The following is a 27,751-nucleotide window of genomic DNA, read 5'->3' on the forward strand; positions in this document are numbered from 1 at the left end:
GGGGAGAGGAATCGAAGGTCGCCAAGACCGCTCACCGACAAGCAGACGCCGAAGAAGTCCAGCCGCCGCCGTGAAACGACCCAGAGCACCGCCATGGGCCACCACCACGCCGTGGCAGCCCACATCCGCGTCGGGACCCCGAGGGGCAGCCCCGAACCATCGCCACCACCCTCGCCGCCAACAGCCGCCGCACGCAAGGTCGGCCGAAGCCCACACCGCCGCCAGCGCCACCACCAGCACAAACCACCACCTCCACCACCACGCCGCCACTCCACCTATCACCGCAGAGATGGCCGACCGTGGCCCAAGCTGCCCACAGAGACCCAGCCCGCGCCGCCCGCCAGATGTGGCAGCCGCTGCATCCGCCCGCCGCCAGCGCAAGGACGGGCATGCCACCGCCGGTGCCGCCGACCAAGCCCCTGCGCCAGATCGAGCGGATCTGGGCAGAGCCTCGCCCGCGCGCCGCCTCCCGAGCAGGAGCACCGCAGCCGCTGCGCTTCACCAGGACGCGTCGCCGACGCGCTGCCTCCGACCGCCGCACCACGCGCCCGCCGCCGCGCCGCGGGGCCTCGCAGCAGCCCCGCGCCGCCACCGGGAGCCGCCGTCCTGCGCCGGCCACTCCGAGCAGAGGAGAAGAAGGGGCCCCGCCGCCGCCGCGCCACCCGGGCTTTGCCTGTCAGCACCAGCCGGCGGCGGCGGGGGAGGAGGGGGAGAGGTGGGGACCGGCGGCTAGGGTTTCCCTGTTTGATGATAGCGGCAAGTTTGATGATACCTCTGTGGTGTTGAAGGTGCCAAGCCATACGCGTGCGCCCGTGTCCGGATTTTGGAACTCCTCAACGTAGTTGCTCGACGATTGGTGCCTTACACCCTGGTACGATGAGGAGGAGCTCATGGGCATGTGACACGAAGGCGGAAGCAACTATAACATCCCCTGCGACGAGAAGGAGCTCAGGGGCGGTCGGCGCGGACCTTCGTCTGCATGGCCTTCCTGGCTGACGGGACCTTCGTCGTCGGCCCGCCCCATCGCTGTCGTCATGGTCCTTCTAGCGACGAAAGGGCATGTATGGGCATAGCAGTTCTGATTTGCCACCACATGCGAAGCAAAGCTATACTGCTCAGCTTCCTCTGCCACCGCCATGCGCATGCCCGTGTCAGCAACGGGCGCCGTCCCGGTCCGCCCGCCCCTCGCCTTGCCCTTGCCGATGACGAGGGCAGCGGCGTGAAACGAGTTGGCCACCCAATCGATGAAAGAAACCCTAGCTGTGTTTCCTATCACACGAGTTGTGAGAAGAAAACTCATTATTCTACTAGATGATGACATACGGTCGTTCGATTAATCTTACTCCCTCCGCATCATAAAGTGATGCTTTGCACATGCCTTCAGTCATAATCTTAAATCTTGACTACAAGTATCAGTTAAATTATTTATATTTGCAATTTGAAATCATACATATAGATTTGCATCAAAAAATATAAGATCTTTGCGTGATAGAAAAATATAGGAGTGGTAGTATATGACAGTCTGATCTGCCTCCAGAAGCAAAGCAAGCTATAGCAGTCCAGTCCAGTACGCGCACAGAGCCCGTTCCGCCTCCCTCGCCGCTCCTCCTTCTCCACGCCGATGTCCTGCCTCCACCTCCTCCGCCGTCGCACCTCCTCCTTCACTCCCACCTCGCCGCCCTCACGCTCCTGGTCTCCGCACGCCGCCTTTGCCGCTGCCACAGAGCGCGTCCGCGCCGGGACGCTCACCCCACAAGACGCACACCACCTGTTCGACCAATTGCTGCGGCAGTCCACTCCGGTCCCCGGGCAAGCCCTGAACGGCTTCCTCGCCGGTCTTGCCCGTGCGCGAGACACCGACGCCTGCAGAGACGGCCCCTCCCTTGCCCTCACGCTCTTCAACCGCGTATGCCGAGAAGAAGCCGGCCGGCGGGTGGCGCCGCCCACAATCTACACCTACGGCATCCTGATGAACTGCTGCTGCCACGTGCGTCGTCCAGACCTAGGGCTTGCCTATTTCGGCCGCCTCCTAAGGACCGGCCTCAATACAAATGAGGTCGTCGCCAGCACCCTCCTCAAGTGCCTCTGCTGTGCAAAACGGGCAGATGAAGCTGTGAACGTGCTGCTTCATAGGACGTCCGTCCTCGGCTGTGTGCCTAATTCCTTCTCATACAACATAGTTCTAAAGAGTTTATGTGACGACAGCAGGAGCCAGCAAGCACTCGGCCTGCTCCAGGTGATGGCAAAGGGAGATGATTGCTCCCCCGGCGTTCTGTCATATAGCACGCTCATCCACGGCTTCTTTAAGGAAGGCGAAGTAGGCAAGGCATGCAATCTATTCCATGAAATGATGCGGCAAGGGGTTGTGCCTGATGTGGTGACGTATAGCTCGATTATTGATGCACTGTGCAAGGCTGGAGCAATGGACAAGGCAGAGTTGTTCCTTCGGCAGATGGTTGATAACAGTGTTCGACCGGATACGGTGACATATACTAGCATGATCCATGGATATTCCACTTTGGGCCGGTGGAAAGAGGCGACTAAAATGTTCAGAGAAATGACAAGCAGGGGCCTTATACCAAATATTGTCACTTGGAACTCATTCATGGCCTCCCTTTGCAAGCATGGAAAAAGCAAAGAAGCTGCAGAAATTTTCTTTTCCATGGCTGCAAGGGGCCACAAGCCTGATATCATCTCCTACACTATTCTTCTTCATGGGTATGCCAATGAAGGAAGCTTTGCTGATATGATGAATCTCTTTAATTCAATGGTAGGCGACGGTATTGTAGCCAACTGCCAAGTTTTCAACATATTAATTGATGCATATGCTAAACAAGGAATGATGGATGAAGCTATGATCATACTTAATAAAATGCGGGGACAAGGACTGAGTCCGGATGTATTCACCTATTCAACTCTAGTATCTGCACTTTGCAAAATGGGTAGACTGGCTGATGCTATGGGTAAGTTCAGTCAGATGATTGGTAGGGGAGTACAACCGAACACAGTTGTTTACCACTCCCTAGTTCAGGGCTTATGCACACATGGTGTTTTGGTAAAAGCAAAGGAGTTGGTTAATGAAATGATGAATAAAGGTATGCTTCGTCCAAACATTGCATTCTTCAATTCAATAATGGACAACCTATGCAATGAAGGAAGGGTTGTGGATGCACACCATATCTTTGACTTGGTTACAGACATAGGTGAGAAACCTGATGTCATTACATTTAGTACGCTAATTGACGGATATTGCTTAGTCGGTGAGATGGAGAAAGCATGCGGAGTACTTGATGCCATGGTATCAGCTGGCATTGAGCCCGATGTCATTACGTATAACACACTTGTCAGTGGATACTGTAAAAGTGGAAGGATTGATGATGGGTTGAATCTGTTCAGAGAAATGTCCCATATGGAAGTTAAACCTACAACTGTTACATATAACATCATACTGGATGGATTATTTCATGCTGGGAGAACAGTTGCTGCAAAGAAAATGCTCCATGAGATGATCGGAAGTGGAACACCTGTGAGCATGCATACATACGACATATTTATTAGAGGACTTTGTAGAAATGATTGCACCAATGAAGCAATCGCCCTTTTCCAAAAATTAGGTGCACTGAATGTGAAGTTCGATATTGCAATACTCAATTCCATGATTAATGCAATGTACAAGGTTCAGAGAAGAGAAGAAGCTAACAAGTTGTTTGCTGCTATATCAACCACTGGGTTGGTACCTAATGCTTCCACGTATGGAATCATGATAAGAAATCTTCTAAAAGAGGGATCAGTGGAAGAAGCTGAAGATATGTTTTCATCAATGGAGAAGAGTGATTGTGCTCTCAGCTCTCGTCTTATAAATGATATCATTAGAATGTTATTGGAAAAGGGGGAGATAGTCAAGGCCGGAGAATACATGTCTAAAGTTGATGGGAAGAGCATCTCGCTTGAAGCTTCAACTAGTTCGTTGTTGTTGTCTCTCTTTTCAGGGAAAGGGAAATATCGGGAACAAATACAATTGCTCCCTGCAAAGTACCAATTTTTTGATGGAACCATTTGATGCACTGGACTTGGCAGATAAGCCTTGTCATGTTTCGGAGTTCCCTCTCAACGATGTGGATAAGTGTCTCTTCCATGCGCTCATGAAGATTGAGCTGGGTGATGGTGCCACTATGGTGTTCTGGGCCGGTGCTTAGCTGCCAGGCGTGCATCCTATGGGCATTGTTCCTATTCTGCAAGCCGTCTCTATGCAAGGGCTGTCTAGTGCGTGATGCGTTTGCTAATGGTGAAAATTTACTAATATTCAGGAGCAATTCACGGTGGATGCTAACACTGAGTTTATCGAGCTCTTGCTCCTGTATCAGGCTATTTCGAGTTCTCTCAACCTGAGCATATCTAGTGCATTTTGGGCTGAGGGCAATTATAATGAAATCGATGGACTATTTTACGTTATCAAGCTATTTGGTTTTCTCTGAACCTCCAGCACCAACTACTTGCAATGATGGAGAGATTTTAATGATTATACTACCTGAACCAAAACTCGAGCTATTGAAACGTGTGTATATGAACTCTGAACCTTCATTCAATCTCCTGTACATCCTCCAGTTTATGATGAATGAAAAATTGCTGTAAGAGAAGACAAGAATGAGCAAGGTATAATGGTCTTTTTTTATTTGCATTTTTGTATACAGCTTTAGTTGTAGCACTACCATGAAAATTAATGACGTTCCTTCAAATTCAGCTTTAGTTGTAGCACTACCGTTTTTTATGGTTTGAATATTTTTATGGCTGGACTCTTTTATAAAGCCTGTGTACAGTCCTCTTTCCTTCAAATTCCTATGCTTTTTTTTGTACTTCAAGCAAGTTTAGTAATTACTAATAGTGATCTGAATGAGGTGAGGTTGAGTTTTTCAAAAACAGCCGCCGCAATGAACCCATTTCTGCATGATCTGAATTGAAAGAAGCCGGGCTATCAGATTCATTGGCCACTCTGTTCCTGCCAATCCGCTCCCTGAGTTGATGGTCATGTAAATTCCTAGATAACACAGATCCATATATAACAAGTTAATACCATGTCTGAATGGCCCTTGCTGATCAATTTGTTTTCATATGTACATGTGAAATTTCACACTTCTTGGGGAAACGATTCAAAGCTCTCCTTTACTATTCTTGTAGCGAGATCTATTTTCCTCTGTGTGCATAGTTTGTGGTATTCATATAGTCAAGTGGTTTCAACAACCGAATGCATCTATGCTTGACACGATTAAGCTGAACAAAAGCAGCATTACCTTTCATATTTCCTTTCTAGGTATCTCAAAAGGAAGAATGTGTTTATGTGCCCAATATCCTTTTAGCTTACTATCCAAATCGTTCTCTGCTGTGATGAGGATAGAGTTTCGTATGCACATGCATTTGCATGTCATTGGACTGGAGGATTTGCTTGTTCTGTTTATTGAATTTAAACTGGACTTACTTCACCTACTCTTTCATATATCATTCGGATACAGTTTTGCTTAATTTATCTTTAATCTGAAATTGTACTGTAAACTGTACTTTGTTGACCTACTCTTTCATACATCATTCGGATACAGTTTTGCTTAATTTATCTTTCATCTGGCATCTGAGAGTATCATCTCTGTGAGATCATGTTCTTCTCATTTCTTTCCCCTGTTTTTTAATCTTTCAAGGGTCACAAATTATGGTGGCTCAGTCCTTGCCCTTGGCCCCATCCTTTCCATCAAAAATAATAAGCTGCGCATCAAGGGCGCCGGCTCGCGAGTGCCACGTTCGCAAGTTTTACTGTGTCGAGGAGGACAGAAACAAAACGCCCGCACCCCTCGCACCTCTCTCTCCCAGCCATTCTTTCATTCTCCCCTCCCAGTTAGGGTTCCCGCCGCCGCCGCTCGTGCTTCACCTCCCGTCCCAAGCTCCACCTATCATCCAGCGTCCCGATCTACTCGATTTCAATCTCAGGAGCGCACGGGAGGCGAGGTGCCCGTTGCCGGGACAGGGGCCATGTGGAGGCTCAGCCCTTGGATCCCTCCGTTTCGCGGGCCAGGGCGCCCATCCGCGCCGCGCCGCCGCCGGCATAGAGGCCCGGGCTCGGGTAGCCGCCACGGTGCCGGGTGCGCCAACGAGGTCTTTAGGGACCGCGTGGTGGGCGTGACCTCTCCCGGCTCCCCGCCCTCGCCTGCGACGACGAGTAGCAGGTCACGCTGCTCCTGCAGTCCCAGCTCATGGTCGTGCTGGACAAGCCCCACCACGTGCCTTGGATTCGGTCGTGGCGTGGGCTGGGAACCGTGCGGTGTTGTCTGATGCGTTGTACGCGGTACGCACCGGGAGGTTTGGTTGGTCGAAGCCAGTATGAGTAGCTCTTGAGGCTGATGGATGGATGGATGTGTGCACGCCTGTATGTGTGTATGGATGTCAGGGTCATGTTGCTTGGTGGGCAAAGGCGGGGGGTAGAACCTCCTTTTGCTTGGCGGGCAAAGGCTGATGGATGGGTGGATGTGTGCACGCCTGACGCCTGTATGTATGTATGTATGAATATCAGGCTCATGTTGCTTGGTGGGCAAAGGCCGGGGGTAGAACCTCCTTTTCGGTAAAAAAAAAAGGGGGGACGATGATGATGACTCTGGCTGAAATAAGCATGTCTTGAGCAATCAAGACTGTTGTGGCCTGTGGGTACTAAATTAGAGCTCACCCTTACCTCTCTTGCAGCCTGTTCAATTCATCGGTAATGTTCGATGTTCTGCTCCTCGGATGGTCACTCTGATGAGCGATAACCAGGGCAGTTCGTTTACATTGCGATGGATATATTATGCAGCATGAGATGTGAGTGTTGGGCTTGAAGATCGAAGACAAAACTGAGCCCTCTTTTGCTATGCTACAAATACACAAATTTTCCTTATTTACTGTACAGTGTTCTTCTTTCTGTTCTATTTCTCTATTGTGTTGATGTGAGTGAAGATCCACCTGGACTTGGGATTTATGTCTTCTTTTGGTGATGAACTCAACTACCCTAAGCCTACTTGGATTGATTTATAATTGGGTTTGTTTTGCCTTTCTAGTTGTATATACTATATGTATTACACGATTGTCCTTTTTCTCCACTGCCTGTAGCTATTGGCAGTTTTATTCATGTGGTTAACAAGATACCGTCGTCCTGTTTGTCTTGTTAGTAAGCATGTTACTTCGATCCTCCACGGGATTGCAAAGAGTTGTCATTAAAACAGATTGCCAAATTGTGCTATCTATTTTGGTCAGAGCAGGCCCTTTGTTATGATCCTCTTTGCTATTTAGTTCACTGGTCATCAATCTCTTTTTAAGCTGCTGCTGTTAATATTAACTGCCACATTGGTTATTAGAATCACATGATGCATTAGTGCAGTACAGATCCCTCACATGTTGCTTAAAATGAGAGTGTCAAGTAAATTTATCAGCTGGAAAGTTTTTTGGGTTAAAAATGTCTTTATATTTTGTCTAATCATGAATGAAAGTCCTCTTGGAGCTTTTGCTTGGGCCATTTGGGATCTGTATGTTGGCCATTGTCCCCCCTTCACATTATATGTTTTAAAATTTATTTAGTGGTCTTGCTTTGGTTTTTGTAGGCGACCTCAATCGCCACCACGAGAGGAGCAGGGGTGGAGGCTGCTCTTGGGTACGAGAGGAGCACAGCAGGGAATTGTTCAGAGGGTAGGCCAAGGGACGCCGAGTCGAGTCAGCCGTCAGGTAATTTCAAGCTCGATCTTGGGCGGCACATGAGCCATGTTGGGCTGCTTGTTAATCTGCATTCCCTTCTTTCTCGTTTCCCATCCAAACTAACTGTTACTTTTGGATATAGATAGAGCGAACACGTTCATGGCTTTCTGTGATTTTCCTGGCTGATTTGGGTGTGAATCGCGCGTTCGTCCTGTAAAACACGGCGCCGCAGAGGCTTACCCGCACCCAGACGTCGACCTCAAGAAGCTGCGCCAGCTCATCCTCGAGGTCCGACGACCCCAGGCCTGACCTCGATGAGTGCCCAATCTGCTTCCCGGTCAGTCCCCTTTTAGTGAGTTTCTCCTTGTTCCTCCAATGGTTCCAACAATAGATATCTGCAAAATTCTGACTGCCGCTTCCCCCCTGTGTCTTTATTGCAGTTCTATCCGAGCCTTAGTTGGTCAAGTGCTGCCCAACTGTAAGTCTCATTGTTAGTCAAGAGCACATTCATCTTCAGCATTACACTGGTTCTTTTTCATTTTTTCATAAGTAGGGATTGGCTTAATAATTTACTCTCTTTTGAGAAAATTGATAAGAGTTGCAGAACATTTTCTTTCAAGTAATCTTATTTGTTCTTTGTTCTTTGTTTCTAGGAAACATGAATTGAGTGATGACACTATAGATTTCACTGGCCACGTGCTTGCTCTTTACAGGAACGATAGCTACCTAAGCGAGCTACCACTTGATATACTGTTAAAAGAATGGAAGTATGCCTTAACTGAAGATTTTAGCTTTATCTTTCCCTCATCCTTGAACTTGTTGATTTTGTAAGGTTTTTGTGGATCGTGCTGATCGTTCTGGGGCATTGGAGTGGGCCAACTACCTGACGACAGGCAAGATCGAGGTGCTGTCCGTGTAGTGGTTGCTCGGCCGCGACCATGGGGTGAGGCTCCTTTTCTTTTTATTTTTGTGATCGTTTGATTGTTCAGAAGATAGGTTAGATTTTTTGTGGCATATCATTATGTTTTGTCTGTTTGTGTATTCCTTTTCCTATTTTATTATTGGCTGTGTGACGAGAAGTCAGAGCGACAAATCTGAAGCGACTCCTCCCTGGTAAGTTCCATGTACTGGGATTTTACTTATTGATTTTTTTCTCTAAATGGTAGAATGATACTTCTTCTGATATTGTATTCTAGAACAATCCTATGTTTTGTTCTTGTTACTATAGAAGTGCATCCCCCTTTTATTCTGATAGCAAGATGCTCTTTATTTTCAATGCAAATAAATGATTACTGGAGCCCATGTATATTGTACAGCAATGCAGTATGTGGTGTTATTTTTCATTTTTTATAGATAGTGGTAAAAATGAAATCTGATCCAAAGTATGTGGTGTACAATTCATGGAAAACCTTACTGGGTTGATAACAATTAAATTTGATTTAGTACTACCTGAAGAGTTCTTTATTTGTGCTTTATAAAGTCAGATTAATTTTCATTTTTTAGTTGTATGCTTTGTAGATCAGTATACTGACGAATGGTGCCTCGGCGTTTTAGTTTATTATCTGGTCTTTCACACCCATTAACAGTGAACTCATTTGAAGGTTGGAGAGTCTACCCCGGAATCATTTGAGATCGTCGCACGAGTTTCTTCTGAAGCTGTGAGATCTGGGACGGTGGATACATTGAGCTTGAGGAGAAGATCAGCCACTTCATCCACGATGACGCACTCATCCACTAGGTATCTACAATACATCTTACTTCCTATGTATTCTTGGGTCAGCTAGCTATCAGTTTCAAGTCACAACTTGCAAATTTCAGAAATTCGTTGGATAAATATTTGAATATGGTTATTTTCTAAGAAATGAGACAATTTGGAAAATAGAACCTTCAGCATGGATCTGGAGGTAGCAGCAACCCAATCAAGCTATACAACATGCACCTGAGATCACTCTGTGTGCCATGTCACCTGTTCCATTTCCTTCCTGTTATTTCACTCCATCATACCGGTCTAATTTACTTTCAAATAGATGCAAGTCTAGAAATGATTATTGGGGCTCTATCATCCATCCATACATCCAAGTTTAACTAGAACAGGAAATGACCTTCATCCAGAATTTGTAGCACTTGCCGTGTTCCCTTGGAAATTTGATGTAATGATACACGGTGTAGTTCTGTATGTGCGGTGTGAGGAAAGGTCCGACGAGAGCAGCAGCATGTACTTCCGTTGGTACTGTTTGATGTAGCTAAATATGTCTTTGTTAATAATTTTATTTACTAAGCATTATTTATTTGACACTTCCATTGTGATGCTTCCAGGCCAAAATTAATGAGATTTACAAGTATTGACACTATGTTTTATGTGTTGTTTTGCAGGTACTGATCTTGGTGTCGATTCCTACCTCTAGCTTCTGTTGACACAACTTCAGTTGGTCACATGTTTCTTGGTTGTTCAAGTATGCTTGGTGGTTCTTCGTTGAGGGTTGAGATGGACCATGCACTGGGTACACTCTTTGATGATTTTGTCGGCATCCAACTGTTCTCGAATTGGTTATCTTCTCTTATCTCTCCATGTGCTTCATCTTCTCTTATCTCTCCATGTGCTTCTTAATTTTCTTGTGCAATGAATGCTGAATTTAGACAGCAGTGATTTGTTTGTGCAGTCCATGCTTTGACATTGAAAATGTGAAGATGGAATTATGTGGTTTGGACCGTGATGGTGGTTGATTAATTTTTATTCTGGGCATTACATTATTAATATGAACTATAGTTACAATTGTTGAACTACACTATTTTGTCTGCTAAATTCTGGGCATTGGGTCCAATCTATATATAGCTAATAAGATGATTATTTAATTTTTCCATTGGACGTGGAATTTACCATATGTGGCTACTTTCAGGTTAGTAAGTTTTGTTCTTCATTATAGCATGGACTCTTGTTTCTCAGTAGTATATGCTTAATTTGCTCTTACTGGAGACAAAAAATTCCCTCAAACTGCAAGGAATGATGTAATATAAGAGGAGAATTAGATCTGTCTCACACCTCACCTTCAATAATAAGATAAGTGGTGGATTTTTATGGGAATTTTCTGGAGAAAATATTAGGTGGGGATTTGAAATTGGAAATGAAAAGGGTGTGGAATGCCAAGTGATGTCTCTGTTTGTTATAAGCTGCCTTGTCATACTAAATGCATGTTTTCTCCTGTTGTAATACACATATTGATCTTCTACTTTTCTGATCAAACTGGGAATCATACTATTCTTTTTTTGTCCAGTACACCCCACTAATTAGAAAACCAGAAATGTTGGCTACAATTCCAACGGGCCAGGCCAGGTGGGCCCAGTCGCCACTCAACAAGGCGGCCGCCGCTGCCGCTGCCGCTCCCAGGCCGACAGCTACAGCTACACACAGGCCCAGCAGGCGGGCCATGCCGCCACTACGTGAGGTGGCAGGACTGTAGCTGGTGCATGCGCTCCGACAGCCTCGGCTGTTGCAGACGACGCTGATTGCTGCGGCCAAAGACGCTGATTGCTGCGGCCAACGGGACAGATTCCCACGCGCGGGAATCCGATGCCTTGGTTTGCTTTCTGCCACAAGTTACGATGCTCTGGAATCAGATTCCCGCCTAAACTTTGACGTCTTGTGTACTGATTCATACACAGACGACACTGATTAAAGTACTGCATGATTAAAACAGGGAAGAGGCTCGTCGTGTGGAGGAGTAGGAACGACAGCGAAAGGAGGCTCGTGAGGCAGAGAGACAGAGAAAAAAAGAAAGGGCTCGTGAGGCCAAGGATGTATCTAATTTCAGTTGTACCGTGTCGTAAAGAAAAAAAATATAGTTTTGGCATAAAATGTGGCATTTTCTTGCCGCCATTTTTTGCCCGCCAAAAATTATTTCCGTCATTTTCTTTCCCGCCAATTTTTCCTTCTTTCCTTCTCTCCCCACTGGAAAAACTTTAATAATACAAACTAATTATCAAACGTTATGCAAAAACTACATCATGAAATTAAGATAGAACATAATGCCCTACAATAAGACAGTACAAACTAATAATGCAAGTACATCTGAATTAAACGGTAGAACTGGACTTGAAAACTAAAAATATAGCTTAAAAACTACATGAAGGCATCATCGTCATCCTCCGTCGATGCAGAACTCTTGCCCTTCGAGGATGCAGAACTCTTACCCTTGGACGATGCAGAACTCTTGCCCTTTGAGGATGCAGAACTCTTTCCCTTGGACGATGCAGAACTCTTGCCCTTCGACGATGCAGAACCCGGAAGCGGCGGCATGAAGATATCATCTTCGTCTCGCTGTCGTCAGTCCATAAATATGGATTCTTTGCTGCAGTCCTTCTGAAAGTTTCACTCTTCAGCTTCACTACCTTCTTCCACCTTTCATGCAACCTAAGAAGTTCTTTACGTACCTCCTCATAGGTCCTTTCAGGCCACCCAGACGTACGTAGTTCGTGAGCCAACTCATTCATTATGGTGTGTCACTACCGGTGAGTTTGTCCCATGGAACTATCCTATTGTCCATCCTAAAATGGTGGCTAACCTCAGAAGACATCTGCTCATCCCAGGGTGAAAACTACGATCAAAAGGATAATCGGACATCTCGACTACACTACATTGGACTGCTTATCCACCTCCGTGTGAAGGGGGTTTTATAAGTAGAGAGGAGAAAATGGCGGGAAAGAACGACCGCGGTATGGCGGGAAAGGGTTGGCGGGAAACGGGTGGCGGGAAGATATGGCGGGAAGGGGTTGGCGGGAAACAGGTGGCGGGAACATATGGAGGGAAAGAGTTGGCGGGAAAATACTGAGGGGAAAGGGTTGCGCGAAAATATATATTTTCAATGTCTAAGATGGGCAATGGTCGCACAGTATTCATAAGCCAAAATTAAGATATAGGCGGGAAACATTGTTGTCGACTAGTGCATTTTTATTTCAGCATACATAGATGTTTAAATCAGAAAGTCTGATACTGACATATGTAGATGCAATGGGCCGCACACGTGGATAGATGAATCACCCTAGTCGACGACGGCCACCTGGCCTTTCCTTAGGACCGGAAAGCGACTAGCGATTAGGTGGTCGAGTTACACGAAGACCGCGTTCATACTCCAGTTCGGCTTCCTGTGTCTGCGACTCCTACGTAGGTGGTGGAGTCTCGAATCCTTGTTGCGAACCTGATGCGTAATTGTAGGCGTATGGTTGTGACTCCTCGGGGATAAAAGATGGGCCAATAGCGTCCCCTCCGAAGAACTTTGTAACTAATGATGTAACCGTGTCGCCATGATCATGTGATGCTCCCTGGATGCGTGTGTTGAGGCCACGTTGGGTGTCCTCTGTTGGGGAACGTAGTAATTCAAAAAAAATCCTACGATCACACAAGATCTATCTAGGATATGCATAGCAACGAGACGGGAGAGTGTGTCCACGTACCCTCGTAGACCGAAAGCGGAAGCGTTTAGTAACGCGGTTGATGTAGTTGAACGTCTTCACGATCCAACCGATCCAAGTACCGAACGTACGTCACCTCCGTGTTCAGCACACATTCAGCACGATGACGTCCCTCGAACTCTTGATCCAGTTGAGGACGAGGGAGAGTTCCGTCAGCATGACGGCGTGGCGACGCTGATGATGAAGTTACCGGCGCAGGGCTTCGCCTAAGCATTACGATGATATGACCGAGGTGTTAAACTGTGGAGGGGGGCACCGCACACGGCTAAGAGATTGTCTGTTGTACTTTGGGGTGCCCCCCTGCCCACGTATATAAAGGAGGGGGAGGAGGATGCCGGCCAAGGCGGAGGCACGCCAGGGGGGAGTACTAGGACTCCAAACCTAGTAGGATTCCGCCCCCCTTTCCTTCCAACGGAGAGGGGGAAAGTGGAAAGGAGGGAGAGGGAGAAGGAAAGAGGGGGGCCGCACCCCCTCCCCTTGTCCAATTCGGATTGGGGCAAGGGGGGCGCGCCCCACCTCCTGTGGCCTGCCTCCTCCCTTCCACTATGGCCCATTAGGCCCGATAACTTTCCCGGGGGGTTCCGATAGCCTCACGGTACTCCGATAAATCCCCAAACCTTATCGGAACCATTCCGATGTCCGTATATAACCTTCCAATATATCAATCTTTACCTCTCGACCATTTCGAGACTCCTCGTCATGTCCGTGATCTCATCCGGGACTCCAAACAAACTTCGGTCATCAAATCACTCATAATACAAATCATCATCGAACGTTAAGCGTGTGGACCCTACAGGTTCGAGAACTATGTAGACATGACCGAGACACATCTCCGGTCAATAACCAATAGCAGAACCTGGATGCTCATATTGGCTCCTACATATTCTACGAAGATTTTTATCGGTCAAACCGCATAACAACATACATCATTCCCTTTGCCATCGGTATGTTACTTGCCCGAGATTCGATGTCGGTATCTTCATACCTAGAGCAATCTCGTTACCGGCAAGTCTCTTTACTCGTTCCGTAATGCATCATCCCGTAACTAACTCATTAGTCACATTGCTTGCAAGGCTTATAGTGATGTGCATTACCGAGAGGGCCCAGAGATACCTCTCCGATACTCGGAGTGACAAATCCTAATCTTGATCTATGCCAACTCAACAAACACCATCGGAGACACCTGTAGAGCATCTTTATAATCACCCAGTTACGTTGTGACGTTTGATAGCACACAAAGTGTTCCTCCGGTATTCGGGAGTTGTATAATCTCATAGTCAGAGGGATATGTATAAGTCATGAAGAAAGCAATAGCAATAAAACTAAACGATCATAAGCTAACGGATGGGTCTTGTCCATCATATCATTCTCTAATGATGTGATCCCATTGATCAAATGACAACACATGTCTATGGTCAGGAAACTTAACCATCTTTGATTAACAAGCTAGTCAAGTAGAGGCATACTAGGGACACTCTGTTTGTCTATGTATTCACACATGATACTAAGTTTCCGGTTAATACAATTCTAGCATGAATAATAAACATTTATCATGATATAAGGAAATATAAATAACAACTTTATTATTTCCTCTAGGGCATATTTCCTTCAGTCTCCCACTTGCACTAGAGTCAACAATATAGATTACATAGTAATGATTCTAACACCCATGGAGTCTTGGTGTTGATCATGTTTTGCTCGTGGAAGAGGCTTAGTCAACGGCCTGCAACACTCAGATTCGTATGTATTTTGCAAATCTCTATGTCTCCATCCTTGACTTGATCGCGGATGGAATTGAAGCGTCTCTTGATGTGTTTGGTTCTTTTGTGAAATCTGGATTCCTACGCCAAGGCTATTGCTGAAGAAAATATGCCCTAGAGGCAATAATAAAGTTATTATTTATTTCCTTATTTCATGATAAATGTTTATTATTCATGCTAGAATTGTATTAACCGGAAACTTGATACATGTGTGAATACATAGACAAACATAGTGTCACTAGTATGCCTCTACTTGACTAGCTCGTTAATCAAAGATGGTTGAGTTTCCTAGCCATAGACATGAGTAGTCATTTGATTAACGGGATCACATCATTAGGAGAATGATGTGATTGACTTGACGCATTCCGTTAGCTTAGCACTTGATCGTTTAGTATGTTGCTATTGCTTTCTTCATGACTTATACATGTTCCTATGACTATGAGATTATGCAACTCCCGTTTACCAGAGGAACACTTTGCGTGCTACCAAACGTCACAACGTAACTGGGTGATTATAAAGGTGCTCTACAGGTGTCTCCGAAGGTACTTGTTGGGTTGGCGTATTTCGAGATTAGGATTTGTCACTCCGATTGTCGGAGAGGTATCTCTGGGCCCACTCAGTAATGCACATCACTATAAGCCTTGCAAGCATTGTAACAAATGAGTTAGTTGCGGGATGATGTATTACAGAACGAGTAAAGAGACTTGCCGGTAACGAGATTGAACTAGGTATTGAGATACCGACGATCGAATCTCGGGCAAGTAACATACCGATGACAAAGGGAACAACATATGTTGTTATGCGGTTTGACCGATAAAGATCTTCGTAGAATATGTGGGAGCCAATATGAGCATCTAGGTTCCGCTATTGGTTATTGACCGGAGACGTGTCTCGGTCATGTCTACATTGTTCTCGAACCCGTAGGGTCCGCACGCTTAAAGTTTGATGACGGTTATATTATGAGTTTATGTGTTTTGATGTACCAAAGGTAGTTCGGAGTCCCGGATGAGGTCGGGGACATGACGAGGAGTCTCGAAATGGTCGAGACATAAAGATCGATATATTGGACGACTATATTCGGACATCGGAAAGGTTCCGAGTGATTCGGGTATTTTTCGGAGTACCGGAGAGTTACGGGAATTCGCCGGGGAGTATATGGGCCTTATTGGGCTTTAGGGGAAAGAGAGAGGAGAGGCTGGGCACCCCCCAAGGCCTAGTCCGAATTGGACTAGGGGGAGGGGCTGCGCCCCCTCCTTCCTTCTCTTCTCTCTCCCCTTTCCTTGACTCCTACTCCTACTACTTGGAAGAGGGGAATCCTACTCCTAGCGGGAGTAGGACTCCCCCTTGGTGCGCCTCTCCCTGGCCGGCCGCCTCCTCCCCTTGCTTCTTTATATACGGGGGCAGGGGGGCACCCCATAGGCACAACAATTGATCATTGATCTCTTAGCCGTGTGCGGTGCCCCCCTCCACCATAATCCACCTCGATAATATCGTAGCAGTGCTTAGGCGAAGCCCTGCATCGGTAGAACATCATCATCGTCACCACGCCATCGTGCTGACGAAACTCTCCCTCAACACTCGGCTGGATCAGAGTTCGAGGGACGTCATCGAGTTGAAGTGTGCAGAACTCGGAGGTGCCGTGCGTTTGGTACTTGATCAGTCGGATCGTGAAGACGTACGACTACATCAACCGCGTTGTGCTAACGCTTCCGCTTTCGGTCTATGAGGGTACGTAGACAACACTCTCCCCTCTCATTGCTATGCATCACCATGATCTTGCGTGTGCGTAGGAATTTTTTTGAAATTACTACATTCCCCAACAGTGGTATCCGAGCCTGGTTTTATACGTAGATGTCATATGCACGAGTAGAACACAAGTGAGTTGTGGGCGATATAAGTCATACTGCTTACCAGCATGTCATACTTTGGTTCGGCGGTATTGTTGGATGAAGCGGCCCGGACCGACATTACGCGTACGCTTACACGAGACTGGTTCTACCGACGTGCTTTGCACACAGGTGGCTGGCGGGTGTCAGTTTCTCCAACTTTAGTTGAACCGAGTGTGGCTACGCCCGGTCCTTGCGAAGGTTAAAGCAGCACCAACTTGACAAACTATCGTTGTGGTTTTTGATGCGTAGGTAAGAACTGTTCTTGCTCAGCCCGTAGCAGCCACGTAAAACTTGCAACAACAAAATAGAGGACGCCTAACTTGTTTTTGCAGGGCATGTTGTGATGTGATATGGTCAAGGCGTGATGCTAAATTTTATTGTATGAGATGATCATGTTTTGTAACCGAGTTATCGGCAACTGGCAGGAGCCATATGGTTGTCGCTTTATTGTATGCAATGCAATCACCCTGTAATGCTTTACTTTATCACTAAGCGGTAGCGATAGCCGTAGAAGCATAAGATTGGCGAGACGACAACGATGCTATGATGGAGATCAAGGTATCGCGCCGGTGACGATGGTGATCATGATGGTGCTTCGGAGATGGAGATCACAAGCACAAGATGATGATGGCCATATCATATCACTTATATTGATTGCATGTGATGTTTATCTTTTATGCATCTTATCTTGCTTTGATTGACGGTAGCATTATAAGATGATCTCTCACTAAATTTCAAGATAAAAGTGTTCTCCCTGAGTATGCACCGTTGCCAAAGTTCGTCGTGCCCAGACACCACATGATGATCGGGTGTGATAAGCTCTACGTCCATCTACAACGGGTGCAAGCCAGTTTTACACACGCAGAATACTCAGGTTAAACTTGACGAGCCTAGCATATGCAGATATGGCCTCGGAACACTGAGACCGAAAGGTCGAGCGTGAATCATATAGTAGATATGATCAACATAGTGATGTTCACCATTGAAAGCTACTCCATTTCACGTGATGATCGGTTATGGGTTAGTTGATATGGATCACGTGATCACTTAGAGGATTAGAGAGATGTCTATCTAAGTGGGAGTTCTTAAGTAATATGATTAATTGAACTTTAATTTATCATGAACTTAGTCCTGGTAGTATTAGCATATCTATGTTGTAGATCAATACCTCGTGTTTTGCTCCCTGTTTATATTTTAATACGTTCCTAGAGAAAACTAAGTTGAAAGATGTTAGTAGCAATGATGCGGATTGGATCCGTGATCTGAGGTTTATCCTCATTGCTGCACAGAAGAATTATGTCCTTAATGCACTGCTAGGTGACAGACCTATTGCAGGAGCAGATGCAGACGTTATGAACGTTTGGTAGCTCAATATGATGACTACTTGATAGTTTAGTGCACCATGCTTAACGGCTTAGAATCGGGACTTCAAAGATGTTTTGAACATCATGGACTATATGAGATGTTCCAGGAGTCGAAGTTAATATTTCAAGCAAATACCCGAGTTGAGAGATATGAAGTCTCCAACAAGTTCTATAGCTAAAAGATGGAGGAGAATAGCTCAAGAAGTGAGCATGTGCTCAGATTATCTGGGTACTACAATCGCTTGAATCAAGTGGGAGTTAATCTTCCAGATAAAATAGTGATTGACAGAATTCTCTAGTCACCATCACCAAGTTAGTAGAACTTCGTGATGAACTATAGTATGCAAGGGATGACGAAAACGATTCCCGAGCTTTTTATGATGATGAAATCGATGAAGGTAGAAATCAAGAAAGAGCATCAAGTGTTGATGATTAACAAGACCACTAGTTTCAAGAAAAGGGCAAAGGGAAGAAAAGGGAATTTCAAGAAGAACGGCAAGCGAGTTGCTGCTCAAGTGAAGAAGCCCAAGTCTGGACCTAAGCCTAAGACTGAGTGCTTCTACTGCAAAGGAACTGGTCACTGGAAGCGGAACTGCCCTAAGTATTTGGCGGATAAGAAGGATGGCAAAGTAAACAAAGGTATATCTGATATACATGTTATTGATGTGTACTTTACTAGTGTTTATAGCAATCCCTAAGTATTTGATACTAGTTCAGTTGCCATGATTAGTAACTCGAAATGGGAGTTGCAGAATTAACAGAGACTAGTTAAGGGTGAAGTGACGATGTATGTTGGAAGTGGTTCCAAGATTGATATGATCATCATCGCAGACTCCCTATATTTTCAGGATTAGTGTTGAACCTAAATAAGTGTTATTTGGTGTTTGCGTTGAGCATGAATATGATTTGATCATGTTTATTGCAATACTGTTATTCATTTAAGTTAGAGAACAATTGTTGTTCTGTTTACATGAATAAAACCTTCTATGGTCATAAACACCAACGAAAATGGTTTGTTGGATCTCGATCGTAGTAATACACATATTCATAATATTGAAGCCAAAAAGATGCAAAGTTAATAATGATAGTGCAACTTATTTGTGGCACTGCCGTTTAGGTCATATTGGTGTAAAGCGCATGAAGAAACTCCATGCTGATGGACTTTTGGTATCACTTGATTATGAATCACTTGATGCTTGCGAACCATGCCTCATGGGCAAGATGACCAAGACTCCGTTCTCCGGAACAATGGAGCGAGCAACTGACTTATTGGAAATAATACATACTGATGTATGCGGTCCGATGAGTGTTGAGGCTCATGGCGGGTATCGTCATTTTCTGACCTTCACAGATGATATGAGCAGATATGAGTATATCTACTTGATGAAACATAAGTCTGAAACATTTGAAAAGTTCAAAGAATTTCAGAGTGAAGTGGAAAATCATCGTGACAAGAAAATAAGGTTTCTACGATCTGATCGCGGAGACGAATATTTGAGTTACGAGTTTGGTCTTCAATTAAAACAATGTGGAATAGTTTCACAAATTCGTGCCACCTGGAACACCACAGCATAATGGTGTGTCCGAACATCATAACCGTACTTTATTGGATATAGTGCAATCTATGATGTCTCTTACTGATTTACCACTATCGTTTTGGGGTGATGCATTAGAGACAGCTGCATTCACGTTAAATAGGGCACCATCTAAATCCGTTGAGACGACACCATATGAACTGTGGTTTGGCAAGAAACCAAAGTTGTCGTTTCTTAAAGTTTGGGATTGCAATGCTTATAAGAAAAAGTTTCATCCTGATAAGCTCAAACCCAAATCGGAGAAATGTGTCTTCATAGGATACCCAAAGGAGACAGTTGGGTACACCCTCTATCACAGATCCGAAGGCAAGATATTCGTTGCTAAATTTGGATCCCTTCTAGGGAAGGAGTTTCTCTCGAAAGAAGTGAGTGGGAGGAAAGTAGAACTTGATGAGGTAACTGTACCTGCTCCCTTATTGGAAAGTAGTTCATCACAGAAACCGGTTCCTGTGACTCCTACACCAATTAGTGAGGAAGCTAATGATGATGATCATGTAACTTCAGAGCAAGTTACTATCGAACCTCGTAGGTCAACCAGAGTGAGATCCACACCAGAGTGGTACGGTAATCCTATTCTGGAGGTCATGTTACTTGACCATGACGAACCTACGAACTATGAGGAAGCGATGATGAGCCCAGATTCCGCGAAATGGTTTGAGGCCTTGAAATCTAAGATGGGATCCATGTATGAGAACAAAGTATGGACTTTGATTGACTTGCCCAAATGATCGGCGAGCCATTGAGATTAAATGGATCTTCAAGAGGAAGACGGACGCTGATAGTAGTGTTACTATCTACAAAGCTAGAATTGTCGCAAAAGGTTTTCGACAAGTTCAAGGTGTTGACTACGATGAGAGTTTCTCACTCGTATCTATGCTTAAATCTGTCCGAATCATGTTAGCAATTACCGCATTTTATGAAATCTGGCAAATGGATAAACAAAACTGCATTCCTTAATGGATTTAAAGATGAGTTGTATATGATGCAACCAGAAGGTTTTGTTGATCCTAAAGGTGTTAACAAAATGTGCAAGCTCCAGCGATCCATCTATGGACTGGTGCAAGCATCTCCGAGTTGGAATATACGCTTTGATGAGTTGATCAAAGCATATAGTTTTATACAGACTTGCGGTGAAGCCTGTATTTACAAGAAAGTGAGTGGGAGCACTACAACATTTCTAATAAGTATATGTGAATGACATATTGTTGATCGGAAATAATGTAGAATTATTCTGCAAAGCATAAAGGAGTGTTTGAAAGGATTTTTTTCAAAGAAAGACCTCGATGAAGCTGCTTACATATTGAGCATCAAGATCTATAGAGATAGATCAAAACGCTTGATAATTTTTTTCAATGAGTACATACCTTGAAAAGATTTTGAAGTAGTTCAAAATGGAACAGTCAAAGAACGAGTTCTTTCCTGTGTTACAAGGTGTGAAATTGAGTAAGACTCAAAGCCCGACCACGGCAGAAGATAGAAAGAGAATGAAAGTCATTCCCTATGCCTCAGCCATAGGTTCTATAAAGTATGCCATGCTGTGTACCAGATCTATTGTATACCCTACACTGTGTTTTGCAAGGGAGTACAATAGTGATCTAGGAGTAGATCACTGGACAGCGGTCAAAATTATCCTTAGTGGAATAAGGATATGTTTCTCAATTATGGAGGCGACAAAAGGTTCGTCGTAAAGGGTACGTCGATGCAAGTTTGACACTGATCCAGATGACTCTAAGTCTCAATCTGGATACATATTGAAAGTGGGAGCAATTAGCTGGAGTAGCTCCATGCAGAGTATTGTAGACATAGAATATTTGCAAAATACATACAACTCTGAATGTGGCAGACCCGTTGACTAAACTTCTCTCACAAGCAAAACATAATCACACCTTAGTACTCTTTGGGTGTTAATCACATAGCGATGTGAACTAGATTATTGACTCCAGTAAACCCTTTGGGCGTTGGTCACATGACGATGTGAACTATGGGTGTTAATCACATGGTGATGTGAACTATTGATGTTAAATCACATGGCGATGTGAACTAGATTATTGACTCTAGTGCAAGTGGGAGACTGAAGGAAATATGCCCTAGTGGCAATAATAAAGTTATTATTTATTTCCTTATTTCATGATAAATGTTTATTATTCAAGCTAGAATTGTATTAACCGGAAACTTGATACATGTGTGAATACATAGACAAACATAGTGTCACTAGTATGCCTCTACTTGACTAGCTCGTTAACCAAAGATGGTTGAGTTTCCTAGCCATAGACATGAGTAGTCATTTGATTAACGGGATCACATCGTTAGGAGAATGATGTGATTGACTTGACCCATTCCGTTAGCTTAGCACTTGATCGTTTAGTATGTTGCTATTGCTTTCTTCATGACTTATACATGTTCCTATGACTATGAGATTATGCAACTCCCGTTTACCAGAGGAACACTTTGTGTGCTACCAAACGTCACAACGTAACTGGGTGATTATAAAGGTGATCTACAGGTGTCTCCGAAGGTACTTGTTGGGTTGACGTATTTCGAGATTAGGATTTGTCACTCCGATTGTCGGAGAGGTATCTTTGGGCCCACTCAGTAATGCACATCACTATAAGCCTTGCAAGCATTGTTACTAATGAGTTAGTTGCGGGATGATGTATTACGGAACGAGTAAAGAGACTTGCCGGTAACGAGATTGAACTAGGTATTGAGATACCGACGATCGAATCTCGGGCAAGTAACATACCGATGACAAAGGAACAACGTATGTTGTTATGCGGTTTGACCGATAAAGATCTTCGTAGAATATGTGGGAGCCAATATGAGCATCTAGGTTCCGCTATTGGTTATTGACCGGAGACGTGTCTCGGTCATGTCTACATTGTTCTCGAACCCGTAGGGTCCGCACGCTTAAAGTTTGATGACGGTTATATTATGAGTTTATGTGTTTTGATGTACCGAAGGTAGTTCGGAGTCCCGGATGAGGTCGGGGACATGACGAGGAGTCTCGAAATGGTCGAGACATAAAGATCGATATATTGGACGACTATATTCGGACATCGGAAAGGTTCCGAGTGATTCGGGTATTTTTCGGAGTACCGGAGAGTTACGGGAATTCGTCGGGGAGTATATGGGCCTTATTGGGCTTTAGGGGAAAGAGAGAGGAGAGGCTGGGCACCCCCCAAGGCCTAGTCCGAATTGGACTAGGGGGAGGGGCTGCGCCCCCTCCTTCCTTCTCTTCTCTCTCCCCTTTCCTTGACTCCTACTCCTACTACTTGGAAGGGGGGAATCCTACTCCTAGTGGGAGTAGGACTCCCCCTTGGTGCGCCTCTCCCTGGCCGGCCGCCTCCTCCCCTTGCTCCTTTATATACGGGGGCAGGGGGGCACCCCATAGGCACAACAATTGATCATTGATCTCTTAGCCGTGTGCGGTGCCCCCCTCCACCATAATCCACCTCGATAATATCGTAGCGGTGCTTAGGCGAAGCCCTGCATCGGTAGAACATCATCATCGTCACCACGCCATCGTGCTGACGAAACTCTCCCTCAACACTCGGCTGGATCGGAGTTCGAGGGACGTCATCGAGTTGAACGTGTGCAGAACTCGGAGGTGCCGTGCGTTCGGTACTTGATCGGTCGGATCGTGAAGACGTACGACTACATCAACCACGTTGTGCTAACGCTTCCGCTTTCGGTCTATGAGGGTACGTAGACAACACTCTCCCCTCTCGTTGCTATGCATCACCATGATCTTGCGTCTGCGTAGGAAAGTTTTTGAAATTAGTACGTTCCCCAACAATTGCTCCAGTATTGTCACAAAAGATTTTCATTGGACCCAATGCACTAGGTATTACACCTAGATCGGATATGAACTCCTTCATCCAGACTCCTTCATTTGCTACTTCCGAAGCAGCTATGTACTCCGCTTCACACGTAGATCCCGTCACGACGCTCTGCTTGAAACTGCACCAACTGACAGCTCCACCATTCAATATAAATACGTATCCAGTTTGTGACTTAGATTCATCCGGATCAGCGTCAAAGCTTGCATCGACGTAACCATTTACGACAAGCTCTTTGTCACCTCATAAACGACAAACATATCCTTAGTCCTTTTCAGGTATTTCAGGATGTTCTTGACCGATGTCCAGTGATCCACTCCTGGATTACTTTGGTACCTCCCTGCTAAACTCATAGCAAGGCACACATCAAGTCTGGTACACAGCATTGCATACATGATAGAACCTATGGCTGAGGCATAGGGAATGACTTTCATTTTCTCTCTATCATCTACAGTGGTCGGGCATTGAGTCTGACTCAACTTCACACCTTGTAACACAGGCAAGAACCCTTTCTTTGACTGGTCCATTTTGAAGTTCTTCAAAACTTTATCAAGGTATGTGCTTTGTGAAAGTCCAATTAAGCGTCTTGATCTATCTCTATAGATCTTGATGCCCGATATATAAGCAGCTTCACCGAGGTCTTTCATTGAAAAAATTCTTATTCAAGTATCCTTTTATGCTATCCAGAAATTCTGTATTATTTCCAATCAATAATATGTCATCCACATATAATATTAGAAATGCTACAGAGCTCCCACTCACTTTCTTGTAAATACAGGCTTCTCCAAAAGTCTAAATAAAACCATATGCTTTGATCATACTATCAAAGCATACATTCCAACTCCGAGGGGCTTGCACCAGTCCATAAATGGACGCTGGAGCTTTCACACTTTGTTAGCACCTTTAGGATCGACAAAACCTTCTAGTTGCATCATATACAACTCTTCTTTAAAATATTCATTAAGGAATGCAGTTTTGACATCCATTTGGCAAATTTTATAATCTTAAAATGCGGCAATTGCTAACATGATTTGGACAGACTTAAGCATGGCTACGGATGAGAAGGTCTCATCATAGTCAACCCCTTGAACTTGTCGAAAACCTTTCGCAACAAGTCGAGCTTTGTAGAGAGTAACATTACCGTCAGCGTCAGTCTTCTTCGTGAAGATCCATTTATTCTCTATGGCTCGCCGATCATCGGGCAAGTCAACCAAAGTCCATACTTTGTTCTCATACATGGATCCCATCTCAGATTTCATGGCCTCAAGCCATTTCGCGGAATCCGGGCTCATCATCGCTTCCTCATAGTTCGTAGGTTCATCATGGTCTAGTAACATGACCTCCAGAATAGAATTACCGTACCACTCTGGTGCGGATCGTTCTCTGGTTGACCTACGAGGTTCGGTAGTAACTTGATCTGAAGTTTCATGATCATCATCATTAGCTTCCTCACTAATTGGTGTAGGAATCACTGGAACTGATTTCTGTGATGAACTACTTTTCCAATTCGGGAGAAGGTACAATTACCTCATCAAGTTCTACTTTCCTCCCACTCACTTCTTTCGAGAGAAACTCCTTCTCTAGAAAGGATCCATTCTTAGCAACGAATATCTTGCCTTCGAATCTGTGATAGAAGGTGTGCCCAACAGTCTCCTTTGGGTATCCTATGAAGACACATTTCTCCGATTTGGGTTCGAGCTTATCAGGTTGAAGCTTTTTCACATAAGCATCGCAGCCCCAAACTTTAAGAAACGACAACTTAGGGTTCTTGCCAAACCGCAATTCATATGGTGTTGTCTCAACGGATTTAGATGGTGCCCTATTTAACGTGAATGCAGTCGTTTCTAAAGCATAACCCAAAAAGAGAGCGGTAAATCGGTAAGAGACATCATAGATCGCACCATATCTAATAAAGTACGGTTATGACGTTCGGACACACCATTACGATGTGGTGTTCCAGGTGGCGTGAGTTGCGAAACTATTCCACATTGTTTCAAATGAAGACCAAACTCATAACTCAAATATTCTCCTCCACGACCAGACCGTAGAAATTTTATTTTCTTGTTACGATGATTTTCCACTTCACTCTGAAATTCTTTGAACTTTTCAAATGTTTTAGACTTATGTTTCATTAAGTAGATATACCCATATCTTCTCAAATCATCTGTGAAGGTCAGAAAATGACGATACCCGCCATGAGCCTCAACACTCATCGGACCGCATACATCAGTATGTATTATTTCCAATAAGTCAGTTGCTCGCTCCATTGTTCCGGAGAACGGAGTCTTGGTCATCTTGCCCATGAGGCATGGTTCGCAAGCATCAAGTGATTCATAATCAAGTGATACCAAAAGTCCATCAGCATGGAGTTTCTTCATGCGCTTTACACCAATATGACCTAAACGGCAGTGCACAAATAAGTTGCACTATCATTATTAACTTTGCGTCTTTTGGCTTCAATATTATGAACATGTGTATCACTACAATCGAGATTCAACAAAAATAGACCACTCATCAAGGGTGCATGACCATAAAAGATATTACTCATATAAATATAACAACCATTATTCTCTGATTTAAATGAATAACCGTCTCGCATCAAACAAGATCCAGATATAATGTTCATGCTCAACGCTAGCACCAAATAGCAATTATTTAGGTCTAAAACTATCCCGACGGTAGATGTAGAGGTAGCATGCCGACGGCGATCACATCGACTTTGGAACCATTTCCCACGTGCATCGTCACCTCGTCCTTAGCCAATCTTCATTTAATCCGTAGCCCCTGTTTCGAGTTGCAAATATGAGCAACATAACCAGTATTAAATACCCAGGCGCTACTACGAGAATTAGTAAGGTACACATCAATAACATGTATATCAAATAGACCTTTCATTTTGACATCCTTCTTATCCGCCAAATACTTGGGGCCGTTCCGCTTCCAGTGACCAATCCCTTTGCAGTAGAAGCACTCAGTCTCAGGCTTAGGTCCAGACTTGGGTTTGTTCCCTTGAGCAGCAACTTGCTTGCTGTTCTTCTTGAAGTTCCCCTTCTTCCCTTTGCCCCTTTTAGTGAAACTAGTGGTTTTGTTAACCGTCAACACTTGATGCTCCTTCTTGATTTCTACCTTCGCAGCCTTTAGCATTGCGAAGAGCTCGCGAATTGTCTTTTCCATCCCTTGCATATTATAGTTCATCATGAAGCCTTTATAGCTTGGTGGCAGTGAATAAAGAACTCTGTCAATGACACTGTCATCAGCAAGATTAACTCCCAGCTGAGTCAAGTGGTCATGATACCCAGACATTTTGAGTATATGTTCACTGACAGAACTATTCTCCTCCATCTTGCAGCTATAGAACTTGTTGGAGACTTCGTATCTCTCAATTTGGGCATTAGCTTGAAATATTAACTTCAACTCCTGGAACATCTCATATGCTCCATGGCGTTCAAAACGTCTTTGAAGTCCCGATTCTAAGTCATAAAGCATGGCACACTGAACTATCGAGTAGTCATCAACTTTGCTCTGCCGGACGTTCATAACGTCCGCAGTTGCTCCTGCAGCGGGTCTTGCACCTAGCGGTGCTTCCAGGACGTAATTCTTCTGTGCAGCAATGAGGATAATCCTAAGGTTACGGACCCAGTCCGTGTAGTTGCTACCATCATCTTTCAACTTAGCTTTCTCTAGGAACACATTAAAATTTAAGGGAACGGTAGCACGGGCCATTGATCTACAACAACATAGACATGCAAAAACTATCAGGTACTAAGTTCATGATAAATTAAAGTTCAATTAATCATATTACTTAAGAACTCCCACTTAGATAGACATCCCTCTAGTCATCTGAATGATCACATGATCCATATCAACTAAACCATGTCTGATCATCACGTGAGATGGAGTAGTTTTCAATGGTGAACATCACTATGTTGATCATATCTACTATATGATTCACGTTCGACCTTTCGGTCTTAGTGTTCCGAGGCCATATCTGCATATGCTAGGCTCGTCAAGTTTAACCCGAGTATTCTGCTTGTGCAAAACTGGCTTGCACCCGTTGTATGTGAACGTAGAGCTTATCACACCCGATCATCACGTGGTGTCTCGGCACGACGAACTGTAGCAACGGGGCATACTCAG

The 27,751-nt window shown here is 44.8% G+C and overlaps 1 protein-coding gene and 1 non-coding gene across 14 annotated transcripts; both read left to right on the forward strand.

Annotated features, from left to right (window-relative positions):
* Positions 1–1,243: 1,243 nt before the first annotated feature.
* LOC123493365 (uncharacterized) lies at positions 1,244–4,853 on the forward strand. Its single transcript, XM_045232351.1, has one exon. It carries the CDS (start codon positions 1,622–1,624, stop codon positions 4,058–4,060), a length of 2,439 nt encoding a protein of 812 aa, XP_045088286.1. The 5' UTR covers positions 1,244–1,621; the 3' UTR covers positions 4,061–4,853.
* Positions 4,854–5,823: 970 nt separating this feature from the next.
* On the forward strand, positions 5,824–11,554 carry LOC109742514 (uncharacterized). 13 transcript variants are annotated; one of them, XR_006669015.2, is made up of 7 exons: positions 5,828–7,731; positions 7,844–8,038; positions 8,142–8,179; positions 8,355–8,644; positions 8,782–8,814; positions 9,303–9,439; positions 10,075–11,554. It is a non-coding gene; the product is annotated as an uncharacterized protein (transcript). The 13 variants fall into 13 exon arrangements; XR_012201750.1 differs by having other exon boundaries at positions 5,825–6,834; positions 7,611–7,731; positions 7,848–8,038; positions 8,355–9,439; XR_012201751.1 differs by having other exon boundaries at positions 5,826–7,731; positions 8,355–9,439; positions 10,075–10,202; positions 10,974–11,554.
* Positions 11,555–27,751: the final 16,197 nt, after the last annotated feature.

Source organism: Aegilops tauschii, chromosome 1 (genome assembly GCF_002575655.3).
Source record: "Aegilops tauschii subsp. strangulata cultivar AL8/78 chromosome 1, Aet v6.0, whole genome shotgun sequence".
NCBI lineage: Eukaryota > Viridiplantae > Streptophyta > Magnoliopsida > Poales > Poaceae > Aegilops > Aegilops tauschii.

Coding starts and splice junctions, on each gene's coding strand:
- LOC123493365 (XM_045232351.1), top strand. CDS start 1,622: ATGTCCTGCCTCCACCTCCTCCGCCGTCGCACCTCCTCCTTCACTCCC.